Below are 27,498 nucleotides of genomic sequence, written 5' to 3' on the forward strand. Positions count from 1 at the left end.
CTCTTCAACATTTTGTAGGAATTTGGTTCATCAGACAGCAGTGACGGCCACCGTGTAGGTCATAAGAAAGCTTTTGCTTCGGTATACAGCTTAATCAAGGACGTGACTATACATGAAAACAACTGATAATACATTGTGTCCCCACAGTATCTAACATAGTACCCTTCAGATATCAGTGCATTAATTTTTAAATTTATTGATTGATTGATGCAAAGGGCTAAGGGAGCAATATGGAAAATAAACAATGTACGAGTTCAAAAAAGAGAAAGTATTTATGGGATGGTTTCTTTGAGGTCATGGAACTTGAACTGGGCCCTGTAGGACAAATCATTTTATTTTTTTCTCTTTATTTTATTTTGTTTTGATTTCAAGACCTCAGAGAAGAGTTAGGAAACATATAATCTTACTTCCCAGAGACAACCATTATTGATATTATTTGATTTTCTTTATATTTTGGGAAGGAAAGGAACAGGATAGGACAGATTCGGGTGGGGATACAAGACTTCTCTGAACATATTATACAACTTGAATTTGAAAACATAAATAAATAATATAGCCAAAAGTTAAAGAGCAATTCCAAAATGTTGAAAACAACAGAAATGCATGAACCTAACTCTGTTACAATTGATAAACCCACAGGAAAAAAAAAATGGCATTAGAATATAGTATTTTATCTATGCAGTCTATGTTAGTCTCTTTTTTTTTTTTATTTTTTTTATTTTTGACTGTGTTGGGTCCTCGTTTCTGTGCGAGGGCGTTCTCTAGTTGCGGCAAGTGGGGGCCACTCTTAATCGCGGTGCGCGGGTATGTTAGTTTCTTACAGCTGCTATAATAAAGTACCACAAACTTGGTAGCTTAAAACAATAGAAATCTATTCTCTCAGTTCTGGAGGTTAGAAGTTGGAAATCAAGGTATTGGCAGGGTTTGTTCCTATCAGAGTTCTGAGGGAGAATGGGTTCCATGCATTTCTTTTAGCTTCTGGTGTTTCTGGCAGTCCTTGGCATTCAGTGACTTGTGGCACCATAGCCCCAGTTTCTGCCTCCATCGTCATATGGCATTCTTTCTGTGTTTCTCCACATCATCTTCCCTCAATGCATATTCTGTCTTCTCCTCTTCTTATAAGGACACTGTCATATTGAATTAAAGGTACACCCTACTCCAGTATTATCTCATCAACTAATTACATCTGCAATGATCCTGTTTCCAAGTAAGTTTGCATTCACAGGTACCAGGGGTTAAGATTTCATCATATCTTTTGGGAGATGCAGTTCAAGCCACAACACCGTCTTAGTGAAATATATATGTGATAGTTAATTTTATGTATCATATGGACTGGGTCACAGTGCCCAGATATTTGTTCAGACACTATTCTGGATGTTTCTGTGTAGGTATCTTTGAGATGACAGTAACATTGGTGGACATTGAGTAAAGCAGACTGCCCTCCATAATGTGGGTGAGCCTTATCCATCAGTTGAAGACCTTAGTAGAACAAAGACTGACCTCCCCTGGGCAAGAAAGAATTCTGCCAGCAGATGGGCCTTCAGACTTGTATTGCAACATCAGCTCTTCCCTGGGTCACTGACCAACCCTACAAATTTTGGATTTGCCAGCTTTCTTGTTATCACATGATACTTTCTTACCAGTCTCAGCATTCTAAAAAAGTAGCAAAAGAGGGACAGCCACAAAGTGCCAACACTTTGAGTCTCTGCTTGTATCATATTTGCTATTGTCCTGTTTCCCAAATCATGTTATGTGGCCAAGCCCAGAGTCAGAACAAGAGGGGTCTACCCAAGGGAATGGATATAAGGAGGTGTGACTAAATTGGGAGTGGGGAGGAAGTGGTAGCCACTACTGCTAGAATCTACTACAATTAAACATGGTGCCTCCTGATATGATGCAATATGAAGCATATAGACCAACCTATGAAGTGCTCTTGCCAAAATTACTGAGCCTGAATCAAATCAAGTTCTAGAGTTACCTTTCACTTTCAGGAAGTTCAAGAGAGAGAGGAACAAGTAAAATGACACCACAAGGAAGCAAATAGACTTGTAGCCATTAATGCAGCTCAGTGAAATGCCCAGATCTGTGCCTTCTCTGCCCATGGTAAGATATACTTCCTGGCCTTCTTTGGGTAGGGCCATGAGACCAATTCTGGCCAATGAGATGAAGGGTAGTTGAATTCCAGGCTGAGCATTTAATTGCCTTCAAGAGACCCTTCAAAACTCGTTTCTCTCTCCCACAATGACCAGCAATGTTATTCTCCACAGTAACTACTTCATCATTCTAGGTCTGGGAGTGAGACTGATGATAACAGGTAGCAGAGGTCCCAGTCAATCTGAGGTACACATAGAAGGAGAAATAAAGCTTCATTGTTTTTTTTTGTTTTGTGTGTGTGTGTGTTTTGGCCGTGTGCGGGATCTTAGTTCCCCAACCAGGGATCAAACCTGGGCCCCCTGCAGTGGAAGTGCAGAGTCCTAATCACTGGACCACTGGGGAATTCCCAAGTCACTGATACTTTGGAGCTGCTTGTTACCCCAGCATAACCTGGCCTATCCTGGCTGATATACAGACAAATCTAGAATATGGCTTATCCTACAGGACAAGTGACCTGGTTTCTTCAACAAGTCAGTGGCATGAAAAATGCTAATTAATTAAGGAAGGGGATCCACTCTAGATTCAGAGAGATGTAAGAGCCCCAAAAAGCACATGCTATGTGTGGATTTTATTTGGATGCTGGTTTGAGCAAACCAACCAAAAAAAACATTTTAAAGATAATTGGGGAAATCTGCTTATGGACTGGGTTTTATTGTTCATTTTGCTAGGTGTGATACTGGCATTAAGCTTATCTAAGAAAAGGCCCATATTTTTCAGAGATGCATTTAGAAGTATGTAGGGTAAAATAACATGGTATTTGGGATTTGCTTTAAAATACTTGAACATATTTTTTTTAAAGGAAAAAGTGTTCGTTGAAGTAAATATAACAATAAATTGTTGGACCCAGGTTATGGATATATGGGGCTTCATTGTACTAGTCTTTCTACTTTAATGTATGCTTGAAATTCTTCATAATAGACAAATAACAATAAATAATGCTACAGAGGATATCTCTGTGCATAAATCTTTGCCTACCCCTCAGATGATTTTTTTTTTTTTTTTTTTTTTTGGCCATGCTGCGGCATGTGGGATCTTAGTTCCCCAACCAGGGATCGAACCCATGCCCCCTGCAATGGAAGCACAGAGCCTTAACCACTGAACCACCAGGGAAGTCCCACCGATCATTTTTTTAGAAGAGATTCCCAGAAGGGAATTAGACAAAATTAGGAACAGTTTTAAGGCTTTTGATACTTTCTGATAATTTGCTTAACAAGATTTGTTGCACAGATTTACTTACTCTCAGAACTGTAAGTTTTAAATAAATGGAGGAGAGTAGAAAAGCTACTTCAAGAGTAACGGTGCCATCAAAGATATGAAGGTGAGTACTCTCATAAAACATATTTAGGGAGTGATGAATACATACGTCTGACTAGGGCAAAGGAGAAGACTAAAACCAGACATTGCAGCCAGATCAGAAAGAGCCTTTAATGCTTTCAGATATTTTCCCATAACACTGGAGCCATTTAAGGTTTTTGAAAAGGAAGGTGACTTAGAGCAATTGTGTTCATGTTCAATAAAATCAAACACTGAGGATTTTCCTTTCGCCATCTTCCTAAACTGGAATGTCAGTAATTCTTTGTTTAAGAAACACTGTATTAATTTGTATGGAAACACAAAAGACCCCGAATAGCCAAAGCAACCTTGAGAAAGAAAAACGGTGCTGGAGGAATCAGGCTCCCGGACTTCAGACTATACTACAAAGCTACAGTAATCAAGACAGTATGGTACTGGCACAAAAACAGAAATATAGATCAATGAAACAGGATAGAAAGCCCAGAGATAAATCCACGCACATATGGTCACCTTATCTTTGATAAAGGAGGCAAGAATATACAGTGGAGAAAAGACAGCCTCTTCAATAAGTGGTGCTGGGAAAACTGGACAGCTACAGGTAAAAGAATGAAATTAGAGCACTCTTGAACACCATACACAAAAATAAACTCAAAATGGATTAAAGACCTAAATGTAAGGCCAGACACTATAAAACTCTTAGAGGAAAACATAGGCAGAACACTCTATGACATAAGTCACAGCAAGATCCTTTTTGACCCACCTCCTGGAGAAATGGAAATAAAAACAAAAATAAATGGGACCTAATGAAACTTAAAAGCTATTGCACAGCAAAGGAAAACATAAACAAGACGAAAAGACAAACCTCAGAATGGGAGAAAATACTTGCAAATGAAACAATTGACAAAGGATTAATCTCCAAAATAAACAAGAAGCTCATGCAGCTCAATATCAAAAAAACAAAAAACCCAATCCAAAAATGGGCAGAAGACCTAAATAGACATTTCTCCAAAGAAGATATACAGATTGCCAACAAACACATGAAAGAATGCTCAACATCGCTAATCATTAGAGAAATGCAGATCAAAACTACAATGAGGCATCACCTCACACCAGTCAGAATGGCCATATCAAAAAATCTACAAACAATAAATGCTGGAGAGGGTGTGTACTGTTGTACACACCCTCTTGTACTGTTGGTGGGAATGTAAATTGATACAGCCACTATGGAGAACAGTATGGAGGTTCCTTAGAAAACTAAAAATAGAACTACCATATGACCCAGCAATCCCACTACTGGGCATATACCCTGAGAAAACCATAATTCAGAAAGAGTCATGTACCACAATGTTCATTGCAGCTCTATTTACAATAGCCAGGACATGGAAGCAATCTAAGTGTCCATCGACACCTAGAGGGGTGAGATAGGGAGGGTGGGAGGGAGACCCAAAAGGGAGGAGATATGGGGATTATATGTATATATGTATGTGTGTGTGTGTGTATAGCTGATTCACTTTGTTATAAAGCAGAAACTAACACACCATTGTAAAGCAATTATACTCCAATAAAGATGTTAAAAAAAATAACAACAAAAAAAAAGAAATACTGTGTTAGACTGAGTTAGGCTTACAGATTGCTGGAAGGGATTTCCAGAGGTTATCTGATTCATCTCTTTGGCACAAGCCTAGTAAATTATCTTTAAGTCTTTTTCTGTGTCTCTCTCTTCTGTGAATGCAGAGAAGTTCTCAGTGCAGTGCTTGTAATACCACATTATGATATTTGAAAACAGCATCCTTTCACCTTCATTTTCCTAGGCTTTAAAAACTCATTTTCACTTGATAAAACCACTCTAAGTCTCAAGCAATAGATACAATAATATGTGGCTTTACCTTTTGTTTTTCACTGCTGAACCCATCATCTTTTTAAAGTCTCATTTGTCCCCAGTTGGCTTGCTTCTATCCCCCTCATTTGGCCTTGTCTCCACCTGCCCACCAACTCCTGACTGTGATTCAGACCTTTGTGGGGTTTTTTAAAATTTATTTTTTTGGCTGCGTCGGGTCTTAGTTGCGGCAGGCGGGATCATTGTTGCAGCACGCGGGCTTCTCTCTAGTTGTGGCATGTGGGTTTTCTCTCTCTAGTTGTAGCGCACGGGCTCCAGAGCTAGTGGGCTCTGTAGTTTGAGGCATGGGGCTCTCTGGCTGAGGCGCCTGAGCTCAGTAGTTGTGGTGCACGGGCTTAGTTGCCCCACAGCATGTAGGATCTTATTTCCCTGACCAGGGATCGAACCTACTTCCCCTGCTTTGGAAGGCGGATTCTTTACCACTGGACCACCAGGGAACTCCTGATTCAGACCTTTGAGTTTGCTGTTTCCTCTGCCTGGAAAGCTCTTTCCTTAGGTATCTATACAGCTAGCTTCCTCATTTATTTCAGATCCTTACTCAAAATCTTCTTCTCAGTGAGGCCTTCCTCACAAATTACGGAGCCTCCCTACCCTCATCACCAGACTCCCACCCCCAACCCTGCCCCCCTGCCCATGGGTTTAGGCAGCTGAGGTAGCCAGCCTGTGTCCTGTGCTTCAAGCGTTCTTGTACCTTATTCCTCTTTTCTCACTACTTCTAAAATTCAACTTAGATTCTTTTTCCTTTAATGATATCCCAAGCATACTATGAAAGAGGGCAGTGCAGCCTCCTTTCAAGCGTGAATATCTTGGGTCGGGGGCTCAACTGAATGAATTGCCCTTGGCTTCCATACCCTTTTAGGGACAGCCCTGCTCATCACTATCTGTTTTGTCTTACTTATCCTGTATATCATGTTTATTGTCTCTCTGCTTCACTAGAATGTAAGTTCCACAGGGCAGGGAGTTTTGTTGTTTTTGATCACGACTGTATCCTCAGGACGTAGAAAAGTGCCTGGCACATAGCAGATTTTCAATAAATATTTGTCGACTAAATGAACATTGTTCATTTATTTGCATGTCTTTATCTCTTTATACTTTAAAATCCTTGAGGAATTTTTAATAAACCTAGCTAATAATATATACATGTTTGGATCACTTACTGTGGGCCAGTGCCTGTCACAATGCCTTGCATAAAGTTAAACAACCAATCAGTATTTATTTAAAGGATTGGATAAAAAAGTAAAAATCTAATAGCTTTTTAACCATGTACTCAAGCAAGGCAAAGAAATATTATACAGATGAAAATTGTGTCTATCACTTACTTATACAGCCTTTTTTAAAAAGCACTGTGCTGTGAGTTATATCTCAGGAATGCCTCTCTGTGTGAGGCATCTTTTGGGACCTTCCCCTTCTAGGTGATGTTCCAACAGCCATTTGTAGCTTGACCCCGGTAACAAGCCTTCTAAAATCTAATGTGTGGCAGAATGCATCAAAGTTTTAAACATGTGTAGTCTTTGACACAGAAATTCCATTTCTAGGAATCTATTCTAATAAAATAATCAGATAAGTGACAAATGGACAAAGATGTCTAGCAATGCTGTTTATAAAATGGGAATCTGGAAACGACTCTGCATCCATACATTAGTAAGTATGATATGTACAGATATCATATATCATACTTTATAATGGGATATAAATCATATATAAATATAGAATGGTTACTTCTGGTTAAAGATGGTAGAGTAAAGGGATTTTTACTCCACTCTTCCTCAAAAGTCATTCACAACAAAAAAGATTATAAAGAGGAAGAAAAAATTTTCTCTTCAAGGAAGTAGGTACAACCTCTAACTGGGAAGCGTACTCGCTAAGTACTGTGAAATCAGGATTCAGTGAAGGAGGAAGATGAGACTTGACATGCTCTCCCAGAGCTAGACACTTTCTTAAACGTGTCACAGTTCTGAAAGGTTTATCCAACGATCCTTTGATTAGATTGAAGCGATCTTGGTCTGTAGGCAGCTTCAGGATGGAGAATGTCCCCACAGGGCTCAGGTTAATCATTCAAAATGGCGGAGGAGGTGGAGCTGAAGGAGGAGCCAGGCAAGATACACCAGCGGAGGCTGCTGGAGGTACCGCATGGTGAAGGAAGGCGTCTTAGATAGCTTGGGCTGCCGTAAAAAATACCATAGACTGAGCAGCTTAACACACCTTTATTTTCTCACAGTTCTGGAGGCTGAAAGTCTAAGATCGGGGTGTCAGCATGGTGGATTTCTCGTGAGATGTCTCTTCCTGGCTTGTAGATGGCCACTATCTTGCTGTGTGCTCATATGACCTCTTCTTGGAGCAAATACAGAGGGAGGGAGGGAGGGAAAGAGGGAAGGAGAGAGAGGGAAAGAGAGCACTTTCTGGTATCATTTTTAATGTTTTTTATTTTTGGCTGCATCAAGTCTCAGTTGTGGCACGTGGGATCTTTCATTGTGGCATGCGGGCTTCTCTCCTGCTGTGGCGCAGGCTCAGTAGTTGCAGTGCACAGCCTCTCTAGTTGTGATGTGCAGGCTCCAGAGCACGTGGGCTCCAGAGGATGTGGGCTCTGTAGCATGTGGGTTGCAGCATGTGGGTTCTCCAGTTGTGACCCACGTTCTCAGTGGTTGCGGCATGTGGGATCTTAGTTCCCAGACCAGGAATCAAACCTGCGTCCCCTGCACTAGAAGGTGGATTCTCAACTACTGGATCACCAGGGAAGTCCCTCTGGTGTCTCTTCTTATAATGACTAATCCTATCGTATCAGCCTCCCCCCCCACCCCATGAACTCATTTAACCTTGAATGAGTCCTACCTCCAAATAAAGTCACATTGGGGCTTAGGGCTTTAACATATGAATGGGGGTGGGGGAAGGGCACAATTAAGTCCAGAGCAGGTGGTGAGAAGGCAGCTCACCTTGGCTGTATGAGCCCCATTGCAAAGGAAATAACGAGAGTATTCAAGACAACCAATCTAAATCAAAGTTGCAGATTGCCCTAGCTTACAGTTCCTCTTTCTATATTATGTTTCAGCAAATAACAAGCCCTATTTAAAAAGAGCAATCAGAAAAGATCCAGAAGAGGACTGCTTTAGGTCAGGGTCTCTAGAAACAGAGCTTTAGAGAGGAATGGTTGCAAGAGTGATTTACTGAGGGAGTGCTCTCCGGAAGCAGAATAGGTCAGGGGAGAAAGTTAATCAAAGATGGCTTCAGCTGAAGTCTGGCCTCAGCCTAATGCCACAGGGAGCTTTGGAGCATGAACGACACCAGAGAGGTATGCTCTCCAACTTGGAGGCAAGGGACCAGGCCTTTGTGCTCTCAAATCCATCAGTCATTGGCCATGGGCCACCCTCAGGGGAACATAACCTCTCAGGCATTGTAGCTCCTGTCACTTAGAGCAATTCTCAGGAGAAAAGACACTTGTGAACCATTAGCAGCCAACACTCACAGCAGCTGGCAGATGGATGCACTGATGTGGAAAAGGGATCTGGGCAGAACACTGACGGCATCTATAGTAACAATAGTTCTCAAAGTGTGGTCCCTGGAACAGCAACCTCCTCCTCATCGGAGAACTTGTTAGAAATGCAAATTCCCTAGCCCAACGCCAGATCTATTGAATCAGAAATTCTGGCGGGGGAAACCCATGAATCTGTTTTAACAATCCCTCCAGGTGATTTTGATGCATGTCAAAGTTTGAGAACCATTGTGCTATAGGGACCTATGACTAGAAACTATAAGACAAAAAGATGGGAGGGGGGCCCAGAAAAATAAGGCAGTTACAGGACACTCATTGCAACAGAAATTACACAAAGGACACATCAAGAATGGAGACCCAATAGTTATCTCTCAAAAAGTCAAAAAGAGGGATGTCCCTGGTGGTCCAGTGCAGGGGATGAGAGTTCAATCCCTGGTCGGGGAACTAAGATCCCACATGCTGCAGGGCAACTAAGCCCACGTGCTGCAACCACTGAACCCGCCCGCTCTGGAGCCCATTCGCCACAACTAGAGAGCCTACGTGCCACAACTACTGAGCCCGCATTCTCTAGAGCCCACGTGCCACAACTAGAGAGAAGCCTGCCTGCCGCAACAAACAGCCATGAGCCGCAACGAAAGATCCCACATGCTGCAACTAAGACCCAACACAGCCAAATAAATTAATTAAAAAAAAAAAGACAGAGAGCTCAAAGAGGTACGAAGATTTAAAGAAAAAGAAGACGCAGAAGATGAAAATTGAGCTGGCAGAGCTGAGAAAAGAAATGGAAGAGAAAAATAAACTGTTTCAGAGGTGAAAGCCACATAAGAAGCAAAGGGATGATGATGATAATTGTAGCAGTCAGCATTGAGTTAGGAAAACTGAAATCAATCTAGATATTTAGTTAAAGCTGGGAAGGAAATAATGCAGGCAATTTGTTACAAAGTATTGAAAAGTCTGGGAAAACAAACAGAAGATGAGAATGTAACCCAGAGCTGAAGCCCATGGGCCACACTCACTGTTGATCAATGGAAGCACCATTACTGCCTCTGAACAGAAGCCACTCCACCACCATGGCTGGTGATCCTAAAGCAGCTACCATGCACAGTCTCCTGCAATCCCTGCAGCCAGAGATGGAGAAAATGACTTCTGCCTTCTGCCCACCTTCGATCTCCACCAGTGCTTTGCATCGGCAGAACCTAACCAAAATGCAGTGTTCAGGCTTCTACCTCCTGAAACCCAGAGGAGAGTGTGGAAGAGTAGGAAAGAGTGAGAACCAACAAGCCGTATCTGGAACAATAACAAACCCAACTTAAGAAGAATCAGGATCAGAGGAAAAATTTTGAGAAAAATCACAACATGGAATCGAAAAGAACAAAAATTTTAAAAGTTATGGAGAAGATAATAGTTATGGAAGAAAAAAGGATACAACATACCCATAATTATAGTCCGTGAGTAAGATAATAGAACAAAAGCAACAGAGAAGATGTTCAAGGCAACAAAAAATGTCCTTGAAATTTAAAAAAAAAAAAAGAAATCTTAAGATCAAAAGAGGATATTGTATTTACCTTAGTCCTTTAGGTCTACTATAACAAAAATAACATAGACTGGGTGGCCTATAGATGACAGAAACATTTCCTACAGTTCTGACGGCTGGAAATCTGAGATCAGGGTGTCAGCAAGGTCAGGTGCGGGCCCTTTTACAGGGTTACAGACTTCTTGTATCCTCAGATGGTGGAAGAGGGCAAGCCAGCTCTAATCCCATTCATGAAGACTCCACCCTCATGACCTAATCACCTCCCAAAGGCCCCACCTCCTGACACTATCACACTGGGCTTTAAGATTTAGCATATGAATTCTGAGGGGACACAAACATTCAGACCACAGCAGTAAATTGTGACATAGAACAACCAACACTAGACTACGTCTTGGTGAAGTTACTGAACTTCAAATATGAAGAAAGAATCTGACAAGTTTCCAGGCAGAATAAAAGCAAGTAAGTGCCAGGGGAAATAAATGAGGCTGGCCTCAGACTTTTCCTCTCATGACAGCTAGACAACAGTGGAACAATGTCCACAGATCTCTGAGGTCGAGACTGAAACATAAGAATCTGAAACCCAGCCAGATATCCTTCAGGCTTAAGGACAACAGCTGGTCATTAGAAGCATGTAAGACTTCAGGGAATACAGGATCCACGAGCCCTTCTTCAAAAAACTGCATACTTGAGACTTTCAATGATGTAATCTATATGGCCAATTGGATATCCTGGAATCGAACATCTAACAATGCTGGATAAAATATTTTAATACACCTTTTGAAGTTAATGGCTGAACTTAGTAGAAATAAAGTTTTCTGTGGCCAGGAACCAGTTGAGAGCCTGACTCTGGGGAGTTGAACAAGCATTAAAGTCACTGGGCCACTCCGAGGGCATCTGCCAATTTCTGAGAGTCAGAGCCTGAGTTTCCTGGGCCTCCTGCCAGGCACATAAGGCAATGTCTTGCATCAGCTAGAATGGGGTATAGGCTCAGAGTCCCACATAAAGCCAGGTACCACAAAGGTCATCACCCTTAGAGAACAAGTGAACTAAAAACGTAAACCCTCCCACTGAAAGCAGACCGGCATGGTATTTTGAAGAAGATTCTTCAAATCAGTTGAAGTTCTGAATGCAAACTGTACTCAGAGTGGGACAAGACATTTTAACAAGCTTCTTTTACTTCCTCTGGATAACAAGATCATTCTTGTTATCCAGACCCAGAGAGGTCACCTTCAAAGAGAAAAGCCCTTTCTTGATCATGAATTAGAACTGAATTCAAACCTCTTGCAGTCTCCTGGGCAGGTTGTTTTCCCACCTTTGCCCATGCTGTTTAGCCCACTTGAATGCTCTTCTCCCTTCCCATACTCTTCAGGCTCCCATCCCAGATTATAGAAGTCCTAGGGATTCTAGAAGGCCAAGCCCAGAGGCTCCCACCCCCACAAAGCTTTCCTAGACGCACCTAGCTCAGAAGGGCTGCTCTCTCCTCTGTGCTCTCTGAGCTTTAGTCTTCACTCTAACCCATCATAGTCCAGCTTGAATTATGGTTATTGCAGTGCATGTCCACCCCCATCCCCCCTGCCCTAGGAGGTTAAGCTGCTGGAGGACCAAAGCTGGACTTTGTCATCTTTGCATCATCACTCAGCACCCAGAAAAGAATCAGTGCTCAATTAATGTCTGAAGCATTACATTGAAGAGAATTGAATTGGAATGTTTGGGATCTATTTTAGCTTTCTGAAAACTCCTCAGTTCCAGCTACTATTTGTTTAAAACCGGGATATTTCTATGCACTTATAGACGTGAATTGAAGGGGGCCCAAGGAGGCAGTTGTGGAACAATAATGATGGTAACCATAAGAGCCAACACTTCGATGGCATTTTCTCCAAGTCAGGCACAGTTCTGAGTGCTTTATTTATGAGTCCTCTGTGGGGTAGGCCCTATTGATACCCTGTTTTGTAATAGTTCAAGATACAAAAGCAGCTTAACCAAAGTCACACAGTCAGCAGGGAGCACAGCTAGGACTCTGGTTTGAAGTTAGAGATGGGGTTTGAATCTCAGCTTGTTACTTACTGGTTCTGAGACCTTCCACAAGTTACTTAACTCTGAGCCTTGGTTTCCTCATCTCTAAAACGGGGCTAATAATCTCCTCTTTGCAATATACAGAGATATTAAATAAGACTACGTATCTGAAAGTGCCTGTGCCTGATAGATGATTAACAAATATTTTTTAAGAAGTAAAATAACGACATTAATAATAACATGTGGCAACTAAGGCAGAGCCAAGGAGAATGTGTTTTCATGTTAGAAAAAATGCTTCCCAAGTCCATTCTGTTATGTCATGTGAACGTAATATGACTCCCACATGGATGTTCTCTGGCAAGGAGCTCACAAGACAAAACCATGTTAGACAGGTAACACATAGAGACTGAGTGTTCTTCCCTCCAAAGGAGGGCCTTCCAACATATGTTATTTTTTCTAATCAGATTACATTGGTCTATAATAAAAGCTAGAACAAGCTGACACACATTAGAAAAGACAGTGTAAATATCGCACTGAAGCCATCTGAACTAGCCTGATATTTTTTAATCATTCTGTATTAGCTTGCTGCATCTTAAAACATTTTCTTTCAAATCAAGTCACAGCTGTGTGTACTTTAGGCTGTGGCCATCATAAACAAATATGAAAAGAGGCAGAGTTAAAACAGATCAATACCAATGGTTATTCATTAGTCTGATGTAATCTAACACAAATGACCATTAGGAGACTTGTGAAGAAATCAGAGAAGCAGAATTTCAGATATGAGCTTCTGCATAACTGAATGACAGCTCTGTATTGCCTGTGGTCTAGTTTGGTCAAGGTTATAATGTTTTTAGGAAGCCAGTCCTCCCCACAAGTGGCTCTTGGTAAGTGAAGATAGTAGAAGATTCCCGGGTATGGAGAGCCAGACTTCTATGAAATATATTCAAAGATGGTAAAGTGAGTACCCGCCTCTTCTACAGTAGAATTGAAGACATATTACCAGGGAAACTCACCTCTCATCACCCCCACCACTTTCTGGTTTAAATCTTTTGGCAAGGGAAGCGTTCCCATTTGTACTGTCTGCTCCCATTCCTACTCCTTTCTCTTTAAATTCCTCATCTCTCTCTAAACACCTGGAGTTATCCCCATGCTTAGTTCTAAAAACCAATCTAGTTATTAAATTATCAATTCCATAAATGGCAAATTTGGTAAAATGAAGTTACTTCATTTAAGGAATGCCATAGTGGAGTGGCTGGATATTCAGAAGGAAGCCCAGGGAGCGCGCCTGCTCTCACGCTGAGACGTTGTGCAACGAACAAGGTCTCCACGGTGGGGGCATGTGGAGTTGTACCTTCTTTAACACTCAGCTCACTTGCAGCTTCATTTTCTCATTGTAACAGTTGTTTGCTTGGATAAGAAAAATCTGGGCTAGTGATTCTGCTGGGGACACAGGTCAAGAGGTAAATGTCAGCTGGGATGGGGGGCAAGCCAAGCCTTGAGAAGACCTCTTGTTGAGCACCTAGAACTGGGGGATCTGTCCAGATTAACTGTGGAGCTTTTCCAGAACAGCACGAACTTCTTCTGGATGGTAGTTCCAAGGGCCAGGTTTACCCTGCAAGAAAAATGAGTCAGCATTTCCAGATTTCCACCTTGCAGGAATATGTAGGTCTGGAGCTTAACTGAGAAATCTGGGCTGGTGATATACATGTGGGAGTCGTCAGGATGGTGTAGTCAAGGCAGGCACCCATGAGGTGGTTGAGATCACCCGTGTGGAGTGGCACCAACACTTAATGGGAAGACTGGACAGAGAAGCAGGAGGAAAACCAGAGCAGGTAAAGTGAATAGTTTTAAAAGGAGAAAAGGGGTCTATACAAATAAGCTTCTCTTCCACAGTCAGACCTTCAGACCAGCCTTATCTACTTCTCCACCTCTCATCAAGTTCTGCCCACTCTACATCAAACTACCTCTGCCTCTCCAGTCCCACAGCCCCAGTTCAGCCCTCTTCATCTTCTGTTTGGGCAGCTGCCACACCTCCCCCCACCCCCAGGCCTCAGCCCCTGCTCTCTCCAGTCCATTCTTCACCCAATAGGCCATGATCTTTCTAAAGTACCGATCTGATTGTGCCTCTCCCCTGCTCAAAACTCTTCAGTGGCTCTCTTTTGCCCTAAGATGTAGGCCAAACTCCTTGGTCCAGAATGAACCCTTTGTAACAGAAGTGTCCCTGATTCTCCATTCACACCCTTCCCTAATGTGTCTCAGTGCCTCTCCCCACCCTCTCCCCTATATTTGCAATGGTTTTCACTCACCATGTTCACGTGGCTGGCTTCAGTTGTCACCTCCTCTGAAAGGCCTACCTTTCCCCGACATTCAGAAAATTTATAGTCTGAGAGCTAAATCTGTCCTGATGTCTCACACCCTTTCATGTACATATTGTCTGTGCTGGTTTTGTGCTATAACAGCAGAACTGAACCATGTCGGCAGGGATTATTTGGCCCACAAAGTTGAAAATATTTACTATCTGACCCTTTACAGAAAAGCTTTGCTGATCCCTGTCCTGGAGTCTCACAGCACTCGGGCCAAGTTAACGTTCTATTTGTGTCTTCCTTATCACCTCAACTGTGAGCACCTGGAAGTAAGATGTGGGCCATTTTAAATTTGTGTTTGTGTTTACAGCGCTTCCCAGGGTAGGGACTCGGTACCTAGCTTGCCTCAGTCGTGCCACTTTACTACCTTGTCACAGGAGAGAGGAACGGAAGGAGGACCTGAATCCTCATGCTGTGACCCTTAGCACCTGAGGATTCATCTGCAGGTTGCTGCTTGTTTCACCTGTGTGAGTAGGGCCTGTCTGACCACGTGAACATGGTGAGTGAAAACAGTTGCACTGCGGCATGATCGCGAAGGGTGTGAATGGAGAATCGGGGGCACTTCCATTACAAAGGGCAGAGGAGCATCCACATGACTGGGCTGCATGTGCTTGCCAAGGCTTGAGTCCCTTCAGCAGCTATAAAACTTAATTTCCATCCTCTCAGGGGAGGCTACCAGTGCCCACAGGGTTGGAGGCTATGCTTACTCCCCTCACCCTCGCCAGGCTGGAAGCACTGAAGGGTGGCGACACAATCACCAGAAAAGAAGCCTGGACGTAATGCCTGTCTCGAATTCCTGCTTCAGCATTTCCAGCTCCTAACTGCAGAGTTGGTTCTCTTCTGGCCTCTACACCCCCTTCCACGTTCAGGCCTGTCTCAGGGATTAGCAGCTTCAAACCCTGCCACTCCTATCCCATCCCAGAGGATTTGGAATTGAAATCAGAGCCTGTGCAGTGTGGCCTTGGGCAAGGCAGTTTCCTTCTCTGAGCGTTGATACAAAGTCCTGTCTTTGTCCTCGCCCTCCCTGGCGCCCTGCCCCAGGTCACCACCTTGTACAGGATCCTGCCGTCCTGGAGCACGTACAGCCTCTCAGGCAGCGCTGCGTAGAGCTGACTGCTCTGGTTCTTCATTGTGTCCACCACCACGGGGCACTGGGGGCTCCTGTCCAGCAGCAGGCGGGCTGCCCGCAGGCGGTCCTGGAGATGCTGGTGATTCTTGATGTCCACGTTGTTCTTAAAAGCCCAGCCATCTGTAAGAGAAAGGCCGGACAGCAGCCCCACAGGCATGGCACCTACTTCCTGCCGGCCAAATACACCCCCGCCACACACACTTTTAACTGAGGGCTGCAGATGGAGGACTTCTCCACTTTGGCACTATTGACAACTTGGGCTAGATAATTCTTTGATACGGGGGCTGTCCTGTGTGTTGTAAGGCACTGAGCATCATCTCTGGCCTCTACTCACTAGATGTCAGTAGCGTCCCCCTGCCTTCAATTCGTGACAACCAAAAATGTCTCATACATTACCAAATAACCCCTGCGGGACAAATATAACCCTCATTTGAGAACCACTGCTGTAACACCATCTCCTCCAGGAAGCCTTCCCTGACACACCCAGCTGTGTGATATTGGGCGAGCTCTTTAAATTCTCAGTTTTCCCATCTGTTAAATGGGATTAACAGAACCTACGTTGCAGATGGCTGTGAGGCTTACATGAGACAACATTGCAGAATTCCCAGTACTCTGCCTGGTTCATAGTAGATGCTTGAAAGATATTGCTTTGTTTTGCCTCACTGCCCCCAAATAGCAGACAGGTGGGAAAGAAGCCGGTTTTCTTTTCTTTTTCTTTTTTTTTGCAGTTTTCATTCTATACTGCAGGTATTCTACTACTTTGCTCTGGAGATGCCCCACCCCCACCCCCAAACCAAACCCATTTAAGCTGCTTCACTTTAAATGGAAGGGGATTTTCAATTGGCCTCGTTTGCGAGGTGCCCATCTGCCTACTTAAAGAGAGGGTACTCATTAGCTAATGGGCCCACAGGTTGAAAAAATAACCATAAACTGCTACTGGCCTTGCCCTTCTACTTGGGTAGAAGGTTCTTTCAGAAGCCACGTGGCTTGCATTTATACTAATAGTTGCCTCCCAGGGTAATATAAGTTGCTGAAGTCCATCAGCAGAACTGGCCCCACCTGCTCCATGCTTCAGAGTCCTCTCTGCTCAGTACCTTTCCCCTAGGAAACCCAGCTTTCAGGAGAAATTTCTCAGTGGCTTGAGGTGGACAGCCCTGGGTCCAGGAAAGGGTTAAACCTGCTAGTCTGATTCCAGGAGAATGGGGGAGGAGACAGGTATCAGGACCAGAAACAATTTCTGGGAGGATCCAACCCCTTTTGTTGCAATGTGTACTTTTAGAGATCAAAGCGGGATCCTCTACCACCTTATTACTCCAAGTGTGGTCCCTGCGCTAGCAGCCTCAGCACCACCTGGGGAGCTGCGTAAAAATGCCAAGTCTCAGGCCCCTCCGCAGCCCCACCGAGCCAGAATCTGCATCTTTATAAGATCACCAGGTGACTTAAGTGCACTTTAAAGACTGAGCAGCACTGACCCCACAGGTAAATCAGCTTCGGCAGCGCTTTGGCCATCAGCTATGAGAACATCAAGGCATCGCCTCTTCTCAACGGTGGAGACCACAGACACCTGTAGGTGCCCAGGGTCTCTTTCTTTAATTGACGGCAGCTGCTCTCCCAAAGCGTATTTAACAAAGAGGCACATTGTGCTTGCCTTTGCTCTCCTGATACCTATGCTGTTTGTTTTGAATTTTATTTTGGAAATGTTCAAATATACATCAAAGTAGAGAGAACAGTTTAATGAATCTCCATGTAGCTGTTACCCTATGCTAATATTTTAAGTTGCCCCAGAGCCTTACATGAGGCTAGAAATGGGCAGCTAAATGAACACAGTGTTAGGTTGCAAGCAGTTCTCCAACCTCTGGGTGCATATGAACTAAGATGCAGCGGGCCTAGGGTGGGGCCCTGAAATACGCATTTCCAACAAGCAACCCAGTTGGATCAGACATGAGGGATCTAAGGACCACACTGGGGAAAGGGCTGCGGGACCAGCTTTGCTGAAAACGAATCAATAGCAATCTCTACACTTACAACACGTGGATAAGCCAGCAAGGCTAATACTGGCCTAAAGGCTCACTTATTCACCCAACTATTACTGAGCACTGACTCTGTGACATGTACTGTGCCAGGTGCTGGGTGACAGATGATCAAAACAGCCTCTCATCTTGTGGGGAGATGGGTGAGTAAATGACTCGTCCCCCTCAGCCACATGAGCCTTCTTGCCTTCTCCAATCTCTGGGTTTGAGACTTGGGCCAAACTCATGTGTTCAGTCCCCATGAAAATCAGGGAGACAGGGATGTGTCTGACCATCTTATAAAGTTCAAGGGGCTTAGACCAAGCTGTAGAAGTTTCAGGAAGGGACATGTCTGCCCATCGTTAGGAAGGACTTTCTCACAAACAGAGCTGTGCAGCAAAGGAACAAGATTTCCCATGAGGTAATGAAGATGAGTCATCACCTATGAGGGGCTGAAGAAAGGATCCCAGCCCCAGGTAGAAGCTGGCCCAGAGCAGTGTGTGGTCCCCAGTCCGCAGCTTCGGTGTCACCCGGAGCTGGTTAGAAATGGAAATTCCCAGGCCCCACCCCAGATCTAACTCAGACTCTGGGGTGGGGTCCGGAAGTCTGCTTTAACAAGCCCTCCAGGCGCTTCTGGTGCTCACTGACGCTTGGGAACCACTGTCTGAGATGAACCACAAAGTCCCTTTGAGCTTGGAGAGGCTTGGAATGGATTTCACAGGTTGCTATAGAGCCGCCATTTCAGGTCTAAATTCCTGTGACTGTGCTCATATTAGCTCCTCTCCCTTGGTTTCCCTATTTATCCATTCAGAATGTTAGATGCTCTCCCAGCTAGACCTGTCGCTCCAGGTTTTCTGCTCTGTGTGCCTAGTTGAGAGCACAGACTGTGGAGTTAGCGAGTGGTGGGTAAACCTAGCAGGGACTGGGAGATGGTAGGTCCTCAACAAATAGCGGCTCTTTCTCTCTCTCCTCGTCTTCTCCCTACCCCCAACCTTGAGCAAAGGGGGGAGAGAGAGAGGGAAGAGGTGGAGGCAGGATATCTTTCTTTTTTACCTGATGCATGTGCTTCTTCAATGTAAATGATGAGAAAATCTGCTATGGAACTAAAATCTTCAATAAGTCTCTTGAATTGGTCAAACTTGAAAATAAATGAAGGTCAGGTGCAACTTCCAAAATTCAGCACCAGTGGCCTGTTGCCTGAAACAAATAGAATCACGATCAACCCATAATCGACACACAGCATTTCTTTTGCAAGCACCATCTTCACTCCCGCTTTCATTCTATTACCTTTATTTCCCCTCTAAGATGGAGCCAGGGCACAGTGCGGGATGGAAGCCTGGAGCGCGGGATTTAGCAGAGGCTGGAGCCAGTTTACTCCACTCCAAAATGAGGGGATTCTATCAGGTGGTCTCAGCAGACCACCTGCGCTCACTGGGTGGTAATTAAAATAAGGGCAAGGAGAGTCCCTTTCATGCGGTTTAGAAGGCAGGCACACATCTATTCTCTCATTGATGTAATCAGTATACTACAAGGTGGGTGATTTTTCCCCCCTGGTGTATAGGCTGGCTCCATGTCACACAGCAGGTCAATGATGGAATTAAAATGAACATTGTGGCTTCTAGATTCTCAATTTGGTGCTCTTTCCATTCAAAGCACCTCAGTTTCCTCACCCACAAATGGACATAGTACCAATACTTACCTTATAGGATTGTTCTAAGGATTAAATAAGTTAAAACAGAAAAGGGCTGCCCATAGTAGGTGCTCAATAAATGTAAGCTCTTATGTTCTTAGCTCTCATCTCCTCCCTGTGAAGTGGGGAGCAGTGGAGGAGACTCCACAAAGGGGAGTGAAGCGTGGGGACTGGCCACATAATCGGCTGGGCCAGGGCAAAATGAAAATGCAGAGTCCCTTGTTCAAAAAGTGGGAGAAAGTGCCGTTAAATACATTAAAATATAAAGTTTTCTTGTGCAGTATCTCTCTTGCCCTGGCATGCTGCTTTTCAGTTGCTGCTTAATGTCATGCTCCCCTGGACACAGGGATATTCATAGGGCGAATGCAGACTCTCACAGTCACCCAGGAGCCCCCAAACTCTGTGCTTGTGGCTGCTGGCTACCAGCTTTCCTTTCCCTCCAGCCACCAGACCAATACACCATGCCCCAGCCAGGAGCACAGAAACTGAGCCAGACATATCATCTTCCTACCTGCCATCACCCCAACCCACAGACTATTCCAACCTCCATGCAGGGACATGCTAGGCACCTTGATGAGGGGAGAGGGGGCAAAAAGCTTCTCCCGCCAAGTCACCCCCAGTCACTTGCCAAGTTGCTTCATGGTGCTGTCAGCCCAGGCTAGGGATGACCACCTCTACGCCCTAGTATGAGATGCGGTGGGATGCCCACACCTGACCCTAACCTTTCCCATACCTTGGTCCAGGCCCTCTCTGGGGCCAGAAGGTGGTAGCAGTCACTGGGTGGGAGCAGAAATGAGGCTGGATAGGCTGGGGCACTGGGAGGGGAGGAGTGGGCCTTAGAGAACGTGTTGGGGGCAGGGGGGCTGTGGGAAGCAGGAGCCTGTGTGAGCCAAGGCTCCAAGCGTTCAGGGCATGTTCCATTGTGGAAAAGTCTTCTCTTACAAAATGCAAATTAAAGATAAAGCTATTGGACTTCCCTGGTGGCGCAGTGGTTAAGAATCTGCCTGCCAATGCAGGGGACACGGGTTTGAGCCCTGGTCCGGGAAGATCCCACATGCCACGGAGCAACTAAGCCCGTGCGCCACAACTATTGAGCGTGTGCTTTAGAGCCCGTGAGCCACAACTACTGAGCCTGCATGCCGCAACAAGAGAAGCCACTGCAATGAGAAGCCTGTGCACTGCAACAAAGAGTAGCCCCCGCTCGTTGCAACTAGAGAAAGCCCGCACGCAGCAACAAAGACCCAACACAGCCAAAAATAAAGAATAAAAAAATAATAAATAAATACATTTAAAAAAAAAAGATAAAGCTATTAAGAATTTCAAGACAGCTACTGCAGAGCATTCAGCCCAAGCTCAGGGCCCTTCTGAACATGGCACCCTGTATGATTCATTAGTCCCGCGCCCATGAAGTCAGCCCTGGTGGGAGTCTTCTGTAACTCCCCCAGTCTAGGCTGGGGGTAACTCTAGGGAGCTGCTAGCACCCCGTGGCTACTTATGACCAGAGCTGACATCGCTGAACCCTTACCGTGCACCTATTAGATAGAGCATGGCAGGTCCCGCACTGTGACATGGCCGGTTTGTGTCTGTATCCCCCAGGCTACTCATTGCACCTGAGGGTAGGGCCTGTCCCTCATTCTTCTTCATGTCCCCAACATCAAGCACACTCTCATTCCATTACAAGCATTTACTCAGCGCTCATACTGCGCAAGGTTCTCTGCCGCACACTGGGGATTCAGCAGAGAGCGAGAGCAGCAGGTCTCTGCCTGCATGCAGTTGGGGTTCTGTTTAATGGGGAGACAGGCAGGAAGCAAGCAAAAGCATCAATGAAGTAATTTCAAGTTGTGATAAGTGACACAAAAGAGACTCTAAAGGAGTGACCTCGTTGAAGACAGGTGGGTCAGGGGAGGCCTCTGAGGAGATGCCATTTATCCTGAGAAACAGGAAAGAGCCAGCTACGTATGGGCAAAGGCAGGAGAAGAGCATTCCAGGCAAACGGGCTCCATGTCCAAAGGCCCAAAGAAGCACAGAGCTTGGTGTGTTCAAGGACCTGCAAGGCCACTGTGACTGGAACCAGGCCAGGGGCAATGAGAGACATGACTGGAGAGGTAGGTATGGGGCAAAGCAGGCAAACTCTCCTATGCCTTGTATAGCAGCTGGATTTTCTTCCAGGTACAAGGGGACATCATGGAGATAAAGTAAGGATGCTGGATATTTGTTGCAATTTTGGCTGCTCAGTCTCTAGCCCTCCTTCCTCCTTGGAATTTATATTTTGTGTACTATTAATGGGGGAGCGCGCCCAGCCTTGCTCTGTAGAAGGCAGGGGGGCCAGGTCCATTCTCGCTCCCAGCAGCCAGGGCACAGGCAGTGACCCAGGCTGATTGGACTCTCTCACATAGCTCTTTGATTCTGGAGTTACTGAGATGGTAGAATTCATCCACGGCCCAGTGGTAGCGCCCCGTCAGGGATGGTGGAGTCCTATAGTGGTGATGAATTCCCATGGCAATCACAGTGACAGCAGCTTCCAGGCCCAACTGTTGATGCTAAAAGATGGTCCAGGCCCAGTGCTCCAGCTGTGGTTGATTCTGGGGAGCCTGCAACATCTTTCTAATACACTTTGTACGTGTGTAAATGTGTATGACTAAGAAAATCAGAGTGAGTTTCTGTTGCTTGCAAGGCAGAAATCTGACTGCTACAGTAGGCTGTGAGATGAAAAGTGGTCAGCTTACACTTGAAGATCACTCTGGTTGCTCCGTGGCAAAAGGACTGAGGGTGAGAATGGAGGCAGTTAGGGGGGGTTGGTGGAATCCACATGAGAAATAATGGGAGTCTGGGCTAGTCTGTGTGCAGTGGGGAAGGGGAAAAGGTAGAACTGACAGGACTTGTTGATGGATGGGGAGTAGAGGGCATCTTAACTCACTTGTGGTTTATTGGGTTAGTTATTCCGTCACCTCATTCTGCAAAGGATTTGAAGCAGCTTATACATATAATAAATAAAATTATTTATTTATACATATGATAATAAAATATCAAATAAAAATGTAAAAAAACCATGGCGCTCTGAGAGGCACAGAACAGGTCTCATGCATTCATTATAACTGAGCTAATATTTGACTCCGAGTTTCCATGTGGCCAAGGAAAAGGAGAAACATGATTACTTATATATTCCTCATTTTTCAGTACCTGAGGAGGAAGCAGGCCAGTTTCTCTGGAGATACAAAGTTCTCCTCGTCCTTGTCTCACAGATTTCCTCATAGGAGGCCCTAGGAGGCATTGAGAGGGCCTCCATTGGTCGCATCCTCACCCATGTGCAGGGTTTGCCCAGGTCACAGCAGGAGAGGCTCAGAGGCCAGTCATGGCCAAGTGGCCGGCCACTGGCCTCCAGTGACCCCAGGGAGTCACCCTTCAGATAAGAACAGAGGAGATTTAAGGTCAGGACCTGTGCAAAACGTGAGCTGTCTGGAATTTTGTTCTCAATTGGATAAAAAAAATTCACCATCCACTGGTTAGGACACTGGAAGAAGCAGAGCCATTTGTTTAATTATTTATAGTGTGTCTGGGTGCAATGACCAGTAGTGAGGGCAAAGTTTAAACTTAGTTCCCTGCTTTCCTGCTAGCAGAGAGAGGAAGGATGGGGACAAGTGGGTGGCTGTACCGGGGGCTGGCAGCCTGCCCATGTCCACAGGCCGCAGTGCAGAGGACACCAGTTCAAGAACATCAGGCAAGACTGTCAAGTCCAGTTTGTTTGCATAAGTGGGAGAACGGCTCTGTGGTGGCACTAGACTCGAACCCACCATTGGTTAGCTTACTGGTTGACCCCCAAGCCAGTAAATCAACTCTCTACGCCAGGCTCTCTCAGCAGAGAAAGCTAGTTTATAGTTGACCCCTCATAAGTATACCTGGAGAGATTCTAGAAGATTTTAAATGGGGGCTGAAATAAATTCTGTTTCAGATTAACTGCTAGCTTCCAAGAAAAGAAATCATCCGGACTTGCCTTCTACCCCAACGTGCCAGTTAATGTTTTGCGGTACCTGTGTGTCTGAGAGTGTGTGTATGTCTTGTGTGTGCACATACATGCAGAGGATAAGAGGTGGCTGGGAATTTCTCTGAGCCTCTGTTGTTTTATCCAACAACAGAATGTACACTAGCTGAGAGTCCTAAGGCTCAAGTCTGGTTCTCACTCTATAAGAACTCTCTGTGTGACTCTGAGCAAGTCCTTTACCTTCCTGGGCCTTTGCATCTGAAAAATGTAAAGGTTGCTTTAGATTATCTGTAAAGAGTTTTCCAGACTTTCCAGTCTGTGGCTCTCAAATGAGTTCATATTTATACCTAAAGCATACAACAGAGCTTTTTAGTGAACTGGTGGGTTTCCAAAACACATACAGGATGTCTTTCTAATAAGCAGAACTGATCATGCTAACTTCCTGTTTGAAAATCTTTCTAGAACTCACCAATACAGGATAAAGGATACCCTCTTTGCTAAGACGCATGAGGCCCCACAAGCTCTGATCCCTGATGATGGCTCCAGCCTCATTCTTCACCCCTTCATACCTCCCACACCCCACTTCTGCCAAACTGACTGAAGCCCCTCCACATATCAGACCTCTGCTGCTCCTCCCTTCTGCGTGGCTCTGGTCACCACTCTCCTCTTCCTCACCCACCTCAAGGCTTCGGTCCCTAGACCACCAGCTCACCATCCTCTTCTCCAGGAAAACTTCCCCTGGCCACCTTCCTACCCCACCTGACTCCTCCCAGAACTGCTGGGTCCCCTCTCCCGCTCCATCATCTCCCTCTGTGAGTCATGAGATCTTCCAGTTGTGTTGATTTCTGTGTTGTCAGTATCTATTATTTCAGGGGACTCTGGGCCAATGTGCTAAAAGCCAACTCTATTTTATAAATAGAGTTTTCTTTTGTCTCTCAGACTCCTTCTCTCTCCATCTTCAGTTTCAGGTGTAGCAGCAGGGAGCAGAGACAAATAGAACAGTCTTTAAAACGTACACTGGAAAAAAACAAAACGTACACTGGCTCACTGGAAGGTAAACAGTTAAAATAAGCAAGTGAATGCTGTGAATTGGCCGTGAGGCAAGTTGGCTTTCATGGAACTGATCACTAGACCGTCAAAAGTTAGCAAATTGGCCTGGTTCTATCACAGCGCTTGGCACGAGGTAGTAGACGCACAGTAAAGATTAGCTATTACTCTCATTGCTCTTATTATCAGTGGTCACTTAGTGAATGTTTATTGAATAAATAGAGGTCATTTCAGCACAATGGTTTAAAGTCATCAGCAAAAAACTCTTCCCCTTCCGTCTGATTGCAACACTCTTTTCAAGCTATAAAAATCTTACTCATTCTTCAAGGCCTAACTCCAAAGCCACTTCCTCCAGGAAATCTTCCAAGCCCTGCAGGCAAAGTTCATACCTTTGTCTGCCCGCCTCACGGAACTGTATGGATTTGTTTATTACATCTGTCTGTTCCGTGGAACCAAACATTCCTCAAGCAAAACAGCAAGCTCTTTCCTAGCTCTGAGTCCCTGGCATCTAGCTGAGGGTCTGGCTCCTAGGGAACGCTCACAAATGTCTGTTGAGGTGTATTGAAAAAACAGGGTGAAGAAGCCCTGATTCTGGGTCTGACTTGGTCTCTCACTGGCCCTGTAACCTTTGCTCTCAGTTTCCTCCATTTCCGTTTTAAAATGAAAACATTGGATCAGGTCAGCCTTTCCCAGAGGTTGTTCTTTGGAACCAATATGATGATGATAAGATTTTCCTCTGGTGGAGAGTGGGGAGTTGTATGTGTATGTTAGGAAAATTAGTCAGTGCTGTGTTAAAGTTTTTTCAAGTTTTGTTTGTTTTTAAGCTTCAGGGTGTCTCGGAGCCTTTTATATGTTCATGTGCACGATGAACTTCCAGGAGGAGAGTATAGTGTGCAGTGTTTCCCGAACTATTTTGACCAGGGAACTCTATGTAGTAAAGCACATGTGTGGGATTTGGGTTCCAAAAAACATGCTTTGAAAATCACTAGATTAGCCAGCTGCCTCAGGGGCCTTCTCTACTCTGCTGTGTCTATACCCTGAGAATTCAGAGATGAATCAGACACAGCCCTGTCCCAAGCCTCCCCACTGGGCGGAAGGATGACACTTGAGCTTCGGTAGCCGGGTGCTGGGTAGGAAGGATCAATGTCCAGGAGAGGTGCAGGCAGAGATCCATGAGTTCAGAAGGGAGGGAGAGCAGGCCTCAGTGAAGGGATCTGAGCTGGCTTCACAGGGAGAGGCACGAGAGCAGGACCCTGACGATGAGGAATGTTGGTGACAGAGGGGAAGGGCCAACAACACCAGCAAAGGCAAAGAGAAGGGAAAGCACAAGGGATGTAAAGAACCAGCAGTTCATCTGGAGGCAGTGGGCCTGAGGGGAAGCCTGCAGGTGAAGTTGGGAAGAAAAACTGGAGTCAGATCAGGAAGGACCTTCAGCACAAGGCTGGGTTTCATCCCAAATGCAGATGGGGGCCGCTGAAGGTTGGTGAGCTGGGGCACCAGTCATCCAGGAATGTGCTTGTGGAAGGGGAATCTGGCAGCCATCCACAAGTTCGGTGGGAAGAGATGGCAAGACGGGGAGGAGGAAGGACAAAAAGGGAAAACTGACCAGAGAGGCCTTTAAGAACCCAAATAGAGCTGGTTTGCCTGGAAGAGAGAGAGAGAGAGAGAGAGAGAGAGAATCTTCAACAGATATTTTCTGAGCAACTACCATGAGCCAGCAGCAGCCAGGGGGACCCAATAGTGAGTTAGAGACATGATCTCCACCTGCACAGAGCCTGCAGGCTAGTGAAGGGGACAGACATTAATCAAATACCCACACATAATTACAAACCACAATGGGTGTGATAAAGAAAAGTTTAGGATGTTAAGCATAGAAGAGGGAGTAGGCCAGAGGACCGGGGGTTGGCTTGTCTCAGGAAGTGTCACTGGGCAAGAGTGGACCAGGTGTGGGGTGGGGGGTAGGGTGGGGCGGCAGTGAAGAGCATCCCAGGCAGAGTGACTGTGCAGTAAGAGAGGTGCTGAAGGAGCTGACAGCCAGTGGGGATGGTTTGCGGTTTGATTGCCTGGGAAGGGGACGATGCCTCTTAGAACAGAACCCAGGAGAGGTGCTAGTTTCAGGAAGTGGGAAGAGGACAAGAAGTCAAAAAAGAAGCAGCTGGATTAGTAGCATTCAGGCTTTCCAACCCACCTGCCCACCCCCATCAAGCACCCCCATCCAAGCACCTCTCAAGCTTGGACCAGCCTCCTGACCTTGCATGAAGTCCCAGATGTTGCACCTCTGTCCTGACAGGCGGACCACGGGGCAGTTTGGGGCTAGACCCCCTTGCTCCGTCATGTCCTCCAGTCGCTGCCAACGGACCTTCAGGATGAACCAGAAATACTGGGCACTGAAGAAAGTGGGTATCCAGTTTTCATAGGAGAAGTGGGGATTCTTAGCCATGCCAGTCTTCTCACTCATGGCCAGGATGTTCTGCTTGACTCTCCTGGGAAACAGTGTCAGAAGCACTTTGCCCATGGCCACGTGCAGGCCCACCTGAAAGAGCACCCAGAGCCTCTTCAGCCACAGCCCTGGCAGGGGCAGCCCCATTGTGGCAGAGCCAGAGCTGGCTCTGAGGCTGGTGGGCAGAGCAGAAACCGCCGGGCCACAAGGGGTGGAGCTGAACAAAGGTGCAGGGTAGCAGCAGCCAACCCGGATATGAAGAAGGTGCCAGGACAGAAGGTGTTTGCCTTCCTGTCAGTGGAATGGAAAATTCCAAGCCAGGTGCTAAAGGTCTGTTCTAATGATCATTTCTGATTCTTTGCCTTAGCCTTTGAGAGATACTTGGACCGGGAAACTTCAGATCTTAAATTCTCCCTCTGATAAATTTTAAAAACAAAAACTTTAAAAGGTCACACTTAGAGGG

At 45.4% G+C, this 27,498-nt stretch overlaps 2 protein-coding genes and 1 non-coding gene across 3 annotated transcripts in view; 1 reads left to right on the plus strand and 2 right to left on the minus strand.

The window, feature by feature from the left end:
• Positions 1–3,740, plus strand: part of IFT25 (intraflagellar transport 25) — a 37,809-nt gene extending 34,069 nt beyond the window's left edge. The window contains exon 7 of the mRNA XM_049711089.1: positions 19–3,740. Coding sequence (XP_049567046.1) covers positions 19–126 — 108 coding nt within the window. The 3' untranslated portion in view covers positions 127–3,740. The remainder of the gene's footprint in view (positions 1–18) is intronic.
• On the minus strand, positions 2,424–2,496 carry TRNAG-UCC (transfer RNA glycine (anticodon UCC)). Its single transcript has one exon. It is a non-coding gene; the product is annotated as a tRNA-Gly (tRNA).
• A 9,182-nt stretch (positions 3,741–12,922) lies between the features above and the next one.
• Positions 12,923–27,252, minus strand: DIO1 (iodothyronine deiodinase 1). Its single transcript, XM_004273826.4, has 4 exons — positions 26,846–27,252; positions 18,933–19,076; positions 15,791–15,990; positions 12,923–13,990 (listed from the first exon to the last, which is right to left on the minus strand). The coding sequence occupies exons 1-4, from the start codon at positions 27,180–27,182 to the stop codon at positions 13,922–13,924; spliced, it is 750 nt and encodes a 249-aa protein (XP_004273874.2). The 5' UTR covers positions 27,183–27,252; the 3' UTR covers positions 12,923–13,921.
• Positions 27,253–27,498: the final 246 nt, after the last annotated feature.

Source organism: Orcinus orca, chromosome 1 (genome assembly GCF_937001465.1).
Source record: "Orcinus orca chromosome 1, mOrcOrc1.1, whole genome shotgun sequence".
Lineage (NCBI taxonomy): Eukaryota > Metazoa > Chordata > Mammalia > Artiodactyla > Delphinidae > Orcinus > Orcinus orca.